Source organism: Saccostrea cucullata, unplaced genomic scaffold, assembly GCF_032062105.1.
Source record: "Saccostrea cucullata isolate Sc308-1 unplaced genomic scaffold, CSIRO_AGI_Scuc_v1 ctg2334, whole genome shotgun sequence".
Lineage (NCBI taxonomy): Eukaryota > Metazoa > Mollusca > Bivalvia > Ostreida > Ostreidae > Saccostrea > Saccostrea cuccullata.
In genome coordinates this window covers 68,115-81,062 of record NW_026933937.1, presented here as the reverse complement: position 1 = coordinate 81,062, position 12,948 = coordinate 68,115, and the positions used below count along the sequence as shown (strand labels likewise).

Sequence of the window (12,948 nt, the reverse complement as noted above, 5' to 3'; positions counted from 1 at the left end):
TTTAATTTAATTTACACAGCTTTTGAATGGGACAGAGACATATGAATTATTTATCTTTATCCATTCATTTTAAGATATATTTTCTTTTTTCTAATGAAACAACCCTAACAAAAAAGTACTACAGAAAACTATAGTTACACATGTTACTATTGTTTACTATAGTAAATCAAAGTTCCTAAGTTTTTTACCATAGTAAATCAAAGTTCCAATTTTTTTACTTTAGTAAACCTAAGTTTCAAAGTTTTCACTATAGTAAATCAAAGTTCCAAAGGTATTACTAAAGAAAATCAAAGTTCCAAAGTTTCCCTTATAGTAAATCAAGGTTCCAAAGTTTTCACCATAGTAAATCAAAGTTCCAAAGTATTCACTATAGTAAATCAAAGTTCCAAAGTTTACCCATAGTAAATCAAAGTTCCAAAGTTATTACTTTGGTAAATCAAAGTTTCAGAGTTTTTAATATAGTAAATCAAAGTATTAAAGTTTTTGTGTATTGTTTTATTAAGTTTTTTATTATTATTTGTCTGATTTTAAGGGGGATCGTATTGGCTAGTTTAGGCTGGTTTTGTTGTTCATATTATAATAAATATGCAAAGTAATTAATTTAAATTCAATATTTACATTTAACAGTAGAAAAAAAGTTATCTGAAATTAAGGAAGCAAATATTTTGATTCTAAATGATGGAATTTTTCTCTTATGATATCTTTTCCCCACAAATAATAATAAATATTGCTTATTTTTCGGTGCAAGAGACAATATGTACACTAAAATTCATTTTTTGTGCTTCGTTCTTTTAGGGGACAGGTCGTATTCTTAAAACGTTCTCTGACACTTAAATGAATCTTATTCTTGAAATCTCTTAATATGTACTGAATGGGAAGCAGAAACAAAATTCGAAAGATTTTATAGTACTTAATCAAAGTTCCAAAGTTTTCACTATAGTAAATCAAAGTTCCAAAGTTTATACCATAGTTATTCAAAGTTCCAAAGTTTTTACCATTGTAAATCAAAATATCAAACTTTTCCTATAGTAAATCAAAGTTCCAACGTTTATACCATTGTAAATCAAAGTTCCAAACTTTTAACTTTGGTTCTATAATTAACTATAGTAAACTATGGTTTACCATATTATTTTTTTGTTAGGGAAGAAATAACTTTAAATGCGATAATAGATATATTTCATTTTAATCTTCTTTTTTTAACAATTAAATTCATTATCAAGTAGACTTCAAGAAAATCTGTTTATTGTCTTGTCGTTTATGGTCTTTATCAGGAATAAATATTTATTGTTAGAATTCGTAATTGCTGTCTTGCAGTTTTGTTGTACCCTACACAGTTTTTTTTTATTATCATCATGCTTGGTATATATGTTTATCCATAAATTGTCGATTTCCGAGATTGACACCACATTATCTCCTTTAAACTTAAGGCGTAAAATGTCGACTTGTACAAGATGTGTTCAGCCAGAGTATTACATAAATAAGAACTTTTCCACATTTTATTACATGTAACAAAAATCTTATTTACAGGTACTGTCGTACTCCCTGGTGATAACAATTTTTAGCAAAATGACTAATCCTAAATGTATGCATTGTCACAATCAAGTAAGTTTAAACTTACTTTTTAGACTAGGTTTTTTTAATTCGACATGCTCTCTTTGTGCAAGAGTGTACCCTCCCCCCTTTAACAAGTTCATTCTTAGAACACAAAATCAAATTGAATTTATCAATAAATATATTTTTAATTTAAAATGCCCGGATTGTTACAAACATTCATCTGCATTATTTTCTTGTGTATACATATGTATGTGTATACATGTAATAGACTTCTCATGAATGACTCCTTAATAATAAAACGGAAGCATTATAAGTCTAAAAAATCTAGCTTATTCGATAGTCAAATGTCTCTGCCTTTTCAAAAAACATGGAAAAACTATTATTTAAGTTTGTGTTATAGTTGGAATATTTTTGTTTGTACTTATAATTTACGATGTCTGGTTCAACAGTAAAAACTGTACCAATTTCCTAAAATATTGTGGTAAACACAGTAGATAACATTTTATTTTTAATAAAGGGAGTGGGTATTTTATTATTTTTTCTTAAGGGATTCATACATGCAAATGTCATTTAAATGTTGTAATAAACTACATGTATTATTTTAAACATCTTAAAATTTGTGGAAGTGTCTATTGTTTACACCAAGTAAGTTCCTTTTCGAAATCACATACTGTAGTTCATTTTTTTTCATATTCATGGTAATTTTACATTATTGCTTCCTTCGTGTTCTTATTGTATTTAGTGTTATAAATATTTAATTATTCAAAATAAATATTTACATACTTGCACATGTGTACATGGTTTCCTAATTAACATTTTGAAGTATCCTTTGTTTTCTGAAAATTATTTATATTTTTAGCTTGAGAACTGTAGCACTAAAAAAATGTACTGATAGACCGGTTTGTCAATATATTTGATTCTTTTCGGACAGAAACAGTTCTCCAGCTATTATATTTTGTTTTATACATGTATCTACTTTCTCCCTTTTTTCTCATAAGATCAATCTGAAGTGACACAATACATAATTTAAAACTAGTTTATTTTTTCATTCTGACGTATTTGTATCGCCAAACATTTTGAGATAAATCCACAAAAGCAAATCTTTATGTATAATTTGTCCAAGTTTCGAGTTTATTTTTTCTTTTTTCAAAATTATTATCCTTACCGAAGAGGCCTCCACATGGCAAGGGCTGGACAACGATATCAATTTATTGTTATATTTAAGGATACACCAAAGGCTTTTTTCAAGAATTTTGTCAATTTTGAGATTTTTGGAAAACAATGCTACTCACTACTTTATAATGCATGAAAAATTCTTGCTGATTATTAAATGGTTTTCTAATTATTTAACAATAATCAAACATAAACACTGACACATGTTAATGTGCCGTTATCGAAGCTTCTGATTTGGTCTGTAATGCCTGCTTCTGAAAGGAGCAATAAATCACTGTGACCACTTGGGGAATTCTTCACTAGCCACACAGGGGTTATCAGTAATTAAACTACAGGGACTCTAGATTTAGGGAAGGAGATCTAACAGATCACTAATGACCATAACATAGGAGGTGGAGCTTAGCTCTTGCCATTTTGCCGGGAAATCTTTTTGATTCAGAATTGAACCTATTTTACTTCATTAAAAGCACCTAAATAAAGAATAGAACCTGCCATTCTTGTGAATATGCATAGGAAATATGGATAAGTGACAGGTATCCAAAGTTGAATCTCCAAGGTGTCATATATTTCTAGCTTTGGCAGAATTTGTTGTGTAATGGGTTTTTGTCCTCTACTGTAAAGTAAGATCAGACAGTTTGTGTTATTATTTCAAAGGATTCAGTTCCCTTATTTATTGACCAATTTCTCTGAAAACTGGCCAAAATATGTCTCAAATGTGTGTTTACAAAACTAAATCTCAAAGTGTTGATATCTTGCTCAGTTCTTGAATTATTGGGGGAAATGTAGATTTGGGCTAATAAATTGGTAACATCGAAAGACAAAGGGATGTAACTTTTGAATAAGAAGATTTATCAAAAATCTGAGATACGGTTTTAAAGTTCAATCTATATACTTTGAATATGTTATCTTTATTAATGAAAGAATTACAAGCAAATTAAATTTTGCCCTTTGGAAACCTTTGGTGTATCCTTAATATTGACATTATGCCCCATGAGTCATAAATTGATAAAATAAATTTATTTTACAGTGTCCGGATGAATGAGGCTCCACTGTATTATATTAGACCGAAGTAAAAATGGGGTGAAATGACCTCGGTAGGAGAGAGAAATGACCTATTAAAGTTGTTAAGTTACATGTATCTATATACTGCAATTTCTTTCTAGTTTTAAAAATGCTTGTGCCATAGAATCAATGTTTAGTGTTTTTATATAAACGTACATGTATAAAAGAGAAATTCGGATCCGCCAATGAATATATAAATACGATATGCAGACTTAAAAGAGTGATTTGCCAATGAATGACATATTCTAATTATTCGAATAGGGCGAACTATTCTACGGGTAAGTTGCCTATTGGACAAACTCTCTAGCATTCTCGCGCATGCGTAGCCAGTCGTTTCCCCCTCCGCATCCGGTTTAACCTTGCTAATATATTTACGGCGTGGACCTCAGGGTGCACGCAAAAAATGGCTTACCAGAAATCCACCCAGGAATATCCTCAGTTCAATCCTCTGACATCAAAAGAACCAACTGTATCTAAAGATCTACGTTCCTTTCCATGGCTTTTAAAACATAATTCTGAAAAGGTATACCCGACATGGGGAACTATTTTTGCCAGTTATAATGATTTGCAACAACATATCAAAAACGGTTATCCGCTGCAAAAAGACACAAATGACAATGATACAATGACTAACTTCAGTGAAGAAGATGATGATGAGGGTTATACTCCTTTAATTGACGAAGTATGGGATGAAAACAAAATACGATTTGACAAAAAAATCGAACAGTTGATGACGGAAAATTCCGAGATCTCCGGCAGAGATTGCCGCACCTCGGGGCTCCCGGATGCATTATATTTGCGGAGCATATCACTTCATCAAATAGCTCTTTTTTACAAGTGTACATAAACCTCGTATCATTGACAATAGCAATTAGATACTTTACGCGATATCATGCAGAACCGGTTTTGATTTTTGGACTAATGACTCCCTGGAATAAATTCTACTCTTCCATACGTCCATTTGATATGTCATGAAATTACTTTAAAGCAACTTTATTTCATTTTGCACCCACTGACCTCAGATCACCCCAGGCTAAACTCTACTCGTCGAGACCTTCCACTTGATATGTCACAGGAAATTATTCTGAAATCTTTTTCATTTTGCACATGATGACTCAGTACCACCCCGAGCTAAACTCTACTCGTTGAGAGCTTTCAAGATAACTTTAGATATTTTTATTCATTTTGCACTCAATGACCTCGGGACATCCCCAGGCTGATTCTATTTGTCAAGACCTTCCATTTGATTTGTCACACGCTACCTTGAGGTACCTTTTTGATTTGCATTTGATGACCCAGGAATACTCCTAAATAGAAAAAAAAATAAACTTTGCTTTGATCGGTCGAAACTTTGATGACGTCATTCCGTGCAAAATTCAAATTGGAATCCACGTTGTAAATAGGCACACTCCACTACTTTTAATTTAAGTTATTCCTTGTACCTTTGAGAGTCATGTTTAAGCATGAGTGAAACAAGGAAGTGAAAACCACACGAAGTTGCCAAATTGATACCTTTTTTCGCTAAAATTTGACATAAAATTACATACATCCTATGACATTTAAGTGATAAGATTTTGCAATGTAATACATGTTATAAGCATAGTACTCATTACCTTTTTTCCCAATATGTAGTCCAAATAAAACCAATACAATGTATGACTGATTTGACGTTGCGAGCGAACATTCATCATGGAATTAAGGTTCAAGGCCAATGTGACTATTGTTTATAAACAAGATGATGTTGACACTTCATCTACAGGTTCCTAGGAACCAGTTTTCACTTCGGCGGGATGACAGGGTCACGGCCACATAATATCGGTGTGTGTGTGGGGGGGGGGGGGGGGATTCAACTTCCAAAAACTTCTCGGAAAAAGGGCACTAGACATCATTATTCAGGGGTCACAAGCATATTGTATCTATGCACTCTTTAGAATTATATATATATATGCAAAAAAATTGAATGGGGGAGGGGGAGGGCGATTCCCTTGTTTCCTGCGGCATTGATTTGTATAATTGTGTTTCCTTGAATTATTGTATATTTTGTGACGATACAAATATCAATCTTACAGGTGATATCACAGTACCGTTTTCCTGTTCATGAAGTCAATTCCTGTCCCAAAAACCGATCGGAGTGGTACACAGCTGGAGCCCGTCTTAACTGTTCTTATGATGGAAACAACACTCTACAGTACCTATGCATTCCGAACAAGAACATAACAACTCTTCTCGAGTTTTGTTATGACAGAATAATGGGATTTAACGAAAAAGGTTTACACTACTAGTCATTTTTTAACAATTTTACAATTTACTATGATTCATTTGGCATTTCTGGATTTTAGCACGGATAGGAATGTGATTTGTTTTGTAATTGTAAAGCCAGAGAAATGCATCGATAAGTTTGAACAGAATTTCCTCATGGGATAAAATTAAAGGAACACATGCTAATCTTAGGGTACTCTATAATATGTGATACCGTATTTAGAATACTTTACCATGTTCAGATGACATAAACGAAATGCTGCAAAGTGCGATACGTTAATTTTTTTTTCTATTTGAAAAAAAAATACCCATATAATAACTTTATATCAATTAAAGAAAATAATAGTTTACCATTTGAAGAAAAAATGAAAAAATAAAAGTATATACATGTGATGTTGGAGAGGAAATTTGGACATCGTTTTTTTTTTTTTTTTTATTAGTTTTAATACTTTTTTTTGCTATTTTATTCATAAAGTTCAGATTATATGATTTTAAAAATCATTTTTCAAATACTGTGTGTGTCAAAGCTCATGCATTATTTCAAATAATTAAATGAAATTCAATAACAAATTTCAAAAATATGAATGAAAACTTTTCAAAATAACATATCTCAATAATTTGATTCTTGACTTCATACGATTTTGACACCATTAGAATAAGGGCAACAAAAGGAATCTGAGGTTTTGAATAAATACGAGTGCGTAGTTTATAATATGCAATCTTTTATTTCAGTTTTTTGTAATATTATATTCAAAAAGAGTAAAAATTAGAAAACTGACAGATGAAATTCTAACTATAATAAGAAACGAGTTTTATGGGCCAAACTCTAATTGTTTATTTTTATTCAGCAATAGAAATCCACTCCTTTTGAAATTCATCACGCATTGATTTTTGTTCTTGTAATATATTGTGATCAAAGGGTGAAAACAGAAGAATTTTCCGAAAAATACTCAAGGACCATTAGTATGAAATGTAGGTAATTGACCTATTTATCTTAAAGTTAATAATAACAGTGTAATCATAGTAGGTGTAATATGTACAAAAGGTTGTTTTCGTTTTTTTTTTTACTATCTGCGTAAACGTTATCTTTAAGATAACATGAAAGGATAAGTGTTGTTTAATGTTACTGTTTATGAGGTGAATAAAGGTGCACTGTAAAATATTTAAGTGAATTATTAGAAACAGTACTAGTAAATTAAATTGTTTTATTTTTCAATTAATACATCTTATCTTAAATTCAACATGTAAATCTTCGAATATTTCATATTAATTTTTAAATGATTTTTTCCGACTTTATGGCAGTAATAGATAAGACAAACTAAATTTTTTTTCTTACTTCAAAATAATTTATTTTAAACCATCTCTATAATTATTTAACCGTATAATAATTTTTGAATCATAAACAACGGTTTTTGAACTTTGATTTTAATATTTCATACTTTACATGGGTTTTTAGAGACAATCACCTATGTTGCAATTAAAAGGTATGACAATTAATGAAAAAGGATTGTAAAACTTGATGCATTTTGAGTTCATGTTGATTCTGTGACCCCTAGAGGAACCTCCAAGTTGCACTGAATTGCTGCTTACATTATTTATTAAAGTTATATGGTGGTTCTCAGGTACAGAGTCATTTTAGAAATATATTCTTACGAGTAAAAAAAATGGAATTATTTTCGTCTTATATTGTACTTGAGTCAACATATCTAGGCTTTATCCCCGAATGCCAACATCTAGTAACTTTAAATTCACACAGATCTCTTAATCCATGATATTACTACTTTGGGCTTTCCACTTTTATCATGAAAGATTCGTTTAAATTACAAATATGAGATGTACTGAATAAAACATTTTGACTGTTATCTATGTCTGATACCAAAGAAACATCCTATTCTTTTTAACAGGCAATTGTCTCCTTCTGTATCCTCCTGGAAATCTTACACAAGTTAGCTGCACGAAATTTAGAGTTGGATGTCCTGAGCAAGACCATCTTAGCAGTGATTTATTTAATTGTAAGTAGCAACATGACAAATTTTTTAAATCTGAAAATAACATTTTCCGCGGATGTTATCATTTATTCCATTTCAGTTATAGTGAATTATAAAAATTCATTATAAATAGGGCCTTCTAAATCCGATGCTGGACAGACAGAAATATTCAGTGAAACTTTCAACCATTTTAACTATGCATGACTTTTTTTAATGTACGAGAGATGATCAAAGAGTTCCAAAACTATCTCTATATCTACAAAACCACAATTCAGATTAGAAAAAAAGATACAAACATAGCCTTTCACAGGTTGTATAAAAAGTGTATGCTGAATAAAGCTTTACTCCTTGTTTGTGATGTTACTAAGTGAAAATGACGTCACTATGTAGGTAACTTGTGACAAAAAAAAAGATTGTCTCAGTCGAACTCGTTCAAGAAATGACTATAAAATTTATTGTATATCTTGGAAATCCATTTGAAGTAGCCTTATATTAATTTGTACACAGTTAATTAAGACATAAAATTCCTAGAAATGCAATCAATGTTTGGATTGATCGTTTTAGTGAAGGAAAACAGATGGTTAAAAATGATACTTGTTATGCTGCTCAGTGAAAACAAGTTTGAAATGAGATGTCTTTTTAATTCAGCAATTTGCTATCAAATACATCCAATTTACGCATTGAAAAATATCTGAATATTTCAACAATATTATAATTATTAAATACCTAAGATTTCGTTTACTTTAGAAAATTAGATATTATAAAAAGGAGGCATCCATTATCTATCCACCTTGAAAACCGTCTCTCCCGTGTAAGAAGATTTGGGTTTTGATGGTCGCTATGCTTAATTTTGGAAAGAATATTCTTATCCACCCACTGTGTTCCCGAGTTTTGACCATTTCTGACAAATGAACTGTTCTTGTTATAGAAATTAACTTACGTGGAAAGAAAAATAAAACTAAGAAAAATCTTTCAGCTTTTGTGACAGACCGCTACTTAGGGGGTCACAATACCGCCTATATCATGTGATTCGCGCATGAGCAGAACAATGACATATATCGATGTTCATCAAAATCTTAGAGGTCTTATTTAAAATATAATCAACACTGAAACCAAATATTATCTTTTTTTTTTTTGGAAGTAATTCAATTAATTCGCGAACTTTTTGATCACCTTTGTATATGCATATCATGTCATGACTTTTATTTCGTGATACACTTTTTTCCTGAAGAAAGAAGATTGTATAAAATTGTATTCGTTGAATAGCTTACGGTAATCCATTAAAATATTTTTTAAAACTTTAATAAGGCATTGTATCTATACTGAAAGGAGAAAGAAACGCGAAATAGCATAACAGCGAAAAATAATAAACTATGTGGCCGAAAATTATGAAAATTGGACAAATGTGTAATTTGGTTACTGTGCAAATAAATCGCTGGTCAAAACTACTCAACCATGAAATGTATGGCATCGCGTTGGGGAAGTGATAAAAAGCGAAATACACGTGCAGGTTGATGATGACAATTTTATGATCACAATTTGTAGTGTCAAGAGATGCATTAGAGTTACAGACATCGTTTTCCGATATTTGCAGTCAGTATAAATTTTCTGCAATCATGGTATGGCTGACGGAAGTTACATTGTGTCTATTAATTGAGTTCCAGAAGTGAATAAAAAGGCAACAACATGTTGCTGTGCAGTTTGTTTTAAAATTTTCAGCCAAATTTTTTTTCGGTTATCAGAGAGTAATTTAAAAGGTTTCCAACCAACCATGGTGACGTTGGCGCGTAACAACGCCACATCGATATATTAAGGCTTTTCATCATGCAAACTCGGTTACTGTCAAGTCATTATCACTGAATCCAATATTCTTACAGCAGACAATGATACTCATATTTTCACCCTAATACTGACAGAAACTCTCTGCTCTAATTTGGTAGGCAAGCTTGGCAACTTTACGTCGATTTTACTCTCACACGCGCACGTACGTGCCGAATGCGTAACGTTTTTAGCATGTTCACGCTGAGAAAATGTAGCCAGTGTTTGTCGAGACTCCCTTACAAACATTCACATTTACCAAATAAGCTAAATTCTGTAAATTCTATTCTAAATCCAAAATTAGTGGGATTCATTAGGCGGGGGGATTTGTTGGCTTTGGAATAACACAGCTACTCTCAACCATTAAGACTAACGTCGGAACGCATGAATGATAATCCTATGAGAAAGATAAATGCTCTGGTGAACTCAATGCACAAGAAAATCAAGGCTGTTACTGATGCGCAAGGGAGATGATGAAAATTTTTATTTTAATTGTGGGGAGTATCGACATATCAATTTCAATAACTCAGGAATCATAAGTCAAAGTCATACAAGATTTCGGTTACTTGTTGTTTAAATTTGGATTAAATTGTTTGATAACAATACTAGAAAACATATTGGAAATAATTTTTTTTTTTCTTAAAACAGTGCAATCACAATTGATTATACCTCCGCTCCAAAGGAGACAGGGTTATACTGTACCCTTGTGTGTCCTTCCGTCTTTCCGTCCGTCCCTCTATCCATCCTTCCTTCCGTCCGTCCATCTGTCCGTCCGTAAAATTTTTTTTCGTCGCAGATTTCTCAGCGACTACTCATCGCAGATGCTTGAAATTTTAACACAATTATCTCTGAGGCATGCTTTACGGTGGGATACATTTTTGGTCACATTTAATGTCAACTTTCTGTTTGTCTCTGCGTATGTCCGTTGCATACATAGCAAATTTTTCAATGGAGTTTCTTATCAAATACTCATCGCAGATGCTTGAAATTTTAACACAATCTTCTCTGAGGCGTGCCATACGGTGGGATACATTTTTAGTCAAATCCGATATCAACTTTCTGTTTGTCTCTGTGTCTGACCGTTTCATGCATTAAAAAAAATTCGTCGCAGTTTTCTTATCAACTACTCATTGCAGATGCTTAAAATTTTACACTCTTTGTTGAGGCATGCCATAATGCCCATATGGTGGGATTAATTTTGATATGAATCTGATGTCAACTTCATACTTTTCTGTGCATCTATCCGTATTTGAACTTGTGTATATCAACATGATAATGTTAATCGCATCAGAGCGGGGGTATTCCTAGTGATCATTGGCTCACAGATTTCTTGTTATAATTCTAGGATTAAAAAATCCCAAATAGTGAGTTAATTCATCGATTAACTTATTTTGTATTAAAACAATAAAAATGTAGTTTGCTACATATTTGAAAACAGCACTAAAAGTATGTAATTACATATTTTGTCATTGCTTCATTCTTAATGTTTTCGTTATTTCAGATTCAAGTTGTTTGGAAATAAACAAAGACCGTGGGTGCTTTGAAGCGGATCTAAATTGTGATTACATCGGCAATGAGGATAACACTATCATCATGTATGTTATATATACGTACATTTATATACTTTCAAGAATTCTATGTTACAGAGTTATTCAGTATTATTAATCATGTGTGAAAAACTGTCAGAAATCTAATGAAAAATTCCATGAACTTGAAACAGGTATATGAGAAATATAGTCCATAACGTACAAATCACCTTTTTTTCAATACATTATGGTAATGTATATTGTATAAAAAAAATAATCAATGTTAAGTTCAATTATTCATATTAATTTCTGAGATATTAGCCATCAAAGGTTAAGAATATAATAAACTATTTCTGAGATACATTTTATTAGCAATCTATCTTTTAAAACACAAATAAATGCATAGGCCATGAATGGTCCGCTAAAGGTATACATAGGAATCCACTATGAAAATTCTATACAAGTGCATGATGTTGATTAAAATATCTTGAATGGTTTCTTTAAAATTGAAATTGAAATTCTGATACAGCTGAAAAGCACTCACTAATATGTATAAAAATATCATGTTGGAGAAAAATGTATTGTTTATTTAAAACTTACCTTAACATTAATTTTTAGAATAGAAGTAAATGCACAGAATGGCCAAAGTCCAAAAATGATATTACTTTTGGATATAACTATCATTTATATGTGTAAGTAAATGCTGTTTGATAAGAATATCTTAAATAGTTTCTTTAAAACCGTTCTAAACACTAATAAAAAAAAGGTGAAGTCAAGGTCAAAAGAAAGGTCAAGGTACAAAAGTGTTGATGAAGTTGAATATCTCTCATAAATTTTTATCAGGATATGAAGTTTGAAAACACTATGATATTTGCATTAGCAAATATTTTTCTTAGATAAACCTATTGGAGAGAAAATATGTTCAATTTTGTACGAACTTTTTTAAGGTTATAGGTCATAGCCGGATGAAATCAAACGGCGGGATGATATCTTAAGATTGTTTACACATATTATATACTTAAATGCAATGAAAAAGATATAATTACTGAAACATAGATAATTTAAATTCAATAGATGTTTTATAAACCTTCCGTCGGTGAGAAAAATGTTTAAAATACTATAAAACCTTTCGTCGTTGTGTAGGATACAACAGGCGATTTCACCGCTTTTGGCTTTAAGTCTATTAGGAAATCCTTATATAGTAATATTATACTCTGTACGGATCATTGTTCTTAAATGTACATTATATAAAAAAGATCTATAAATCCTCAGCTGGACCGCTGAACATAATTGTAGATATTCAAATGTTTAAACGAGGCGAACTCATAAACCAAACATCTTTTAGGTCATTGCGCGTCACTACAAAACAATAAATGCATTTTAACTCGGAAGTAATCGTCTCAAATATAAATATTAGCGATTTACAACAATGATTACAAGTTTAATTGGGAATAAACTTAGTTGATACGTGATCAAATCTACTGAGAAGCCCTTCAGGCTTCACATAATTTGATCAGGTGACCAACAAAGTTCAACTTTTTAATATTGTTGTTTTTTTTTTAATTAAA

The 12,948-nt window shown here is 31.2% G+C and overlaps 1 protein-coding gene across 1 annotated transcript in view; it reads left to right on the top strand.

The window, feature by feature from the left end:
- The window catches only part of LOC134239672 (uncharacterized), a 41,913-nt gene extending 30,334 nt beyond the window's left edge, over positions 1-11,579 (top strand). The window contains exons 4-6 of the mRNA XM_062721835.1: positions 5,859-6,057; positions 7,953-8,060; positions 11,356-11,579. Coding sequence (XP_062577819.1) covers positions 5,859-6,057; positions 7,953-8,060; positions 11,356-11,519 — 471 coding nt within the window. The 3' untranslated portion in view covers positions 11,520-11,579. The remainder of the gene's footprint in view (positions 1-5,858; positions 6,058-7,952; positions 8,061-11,355) is intronic.
- Positions 11,580-12,948: the final 1,369 nt, after the last annotated feature.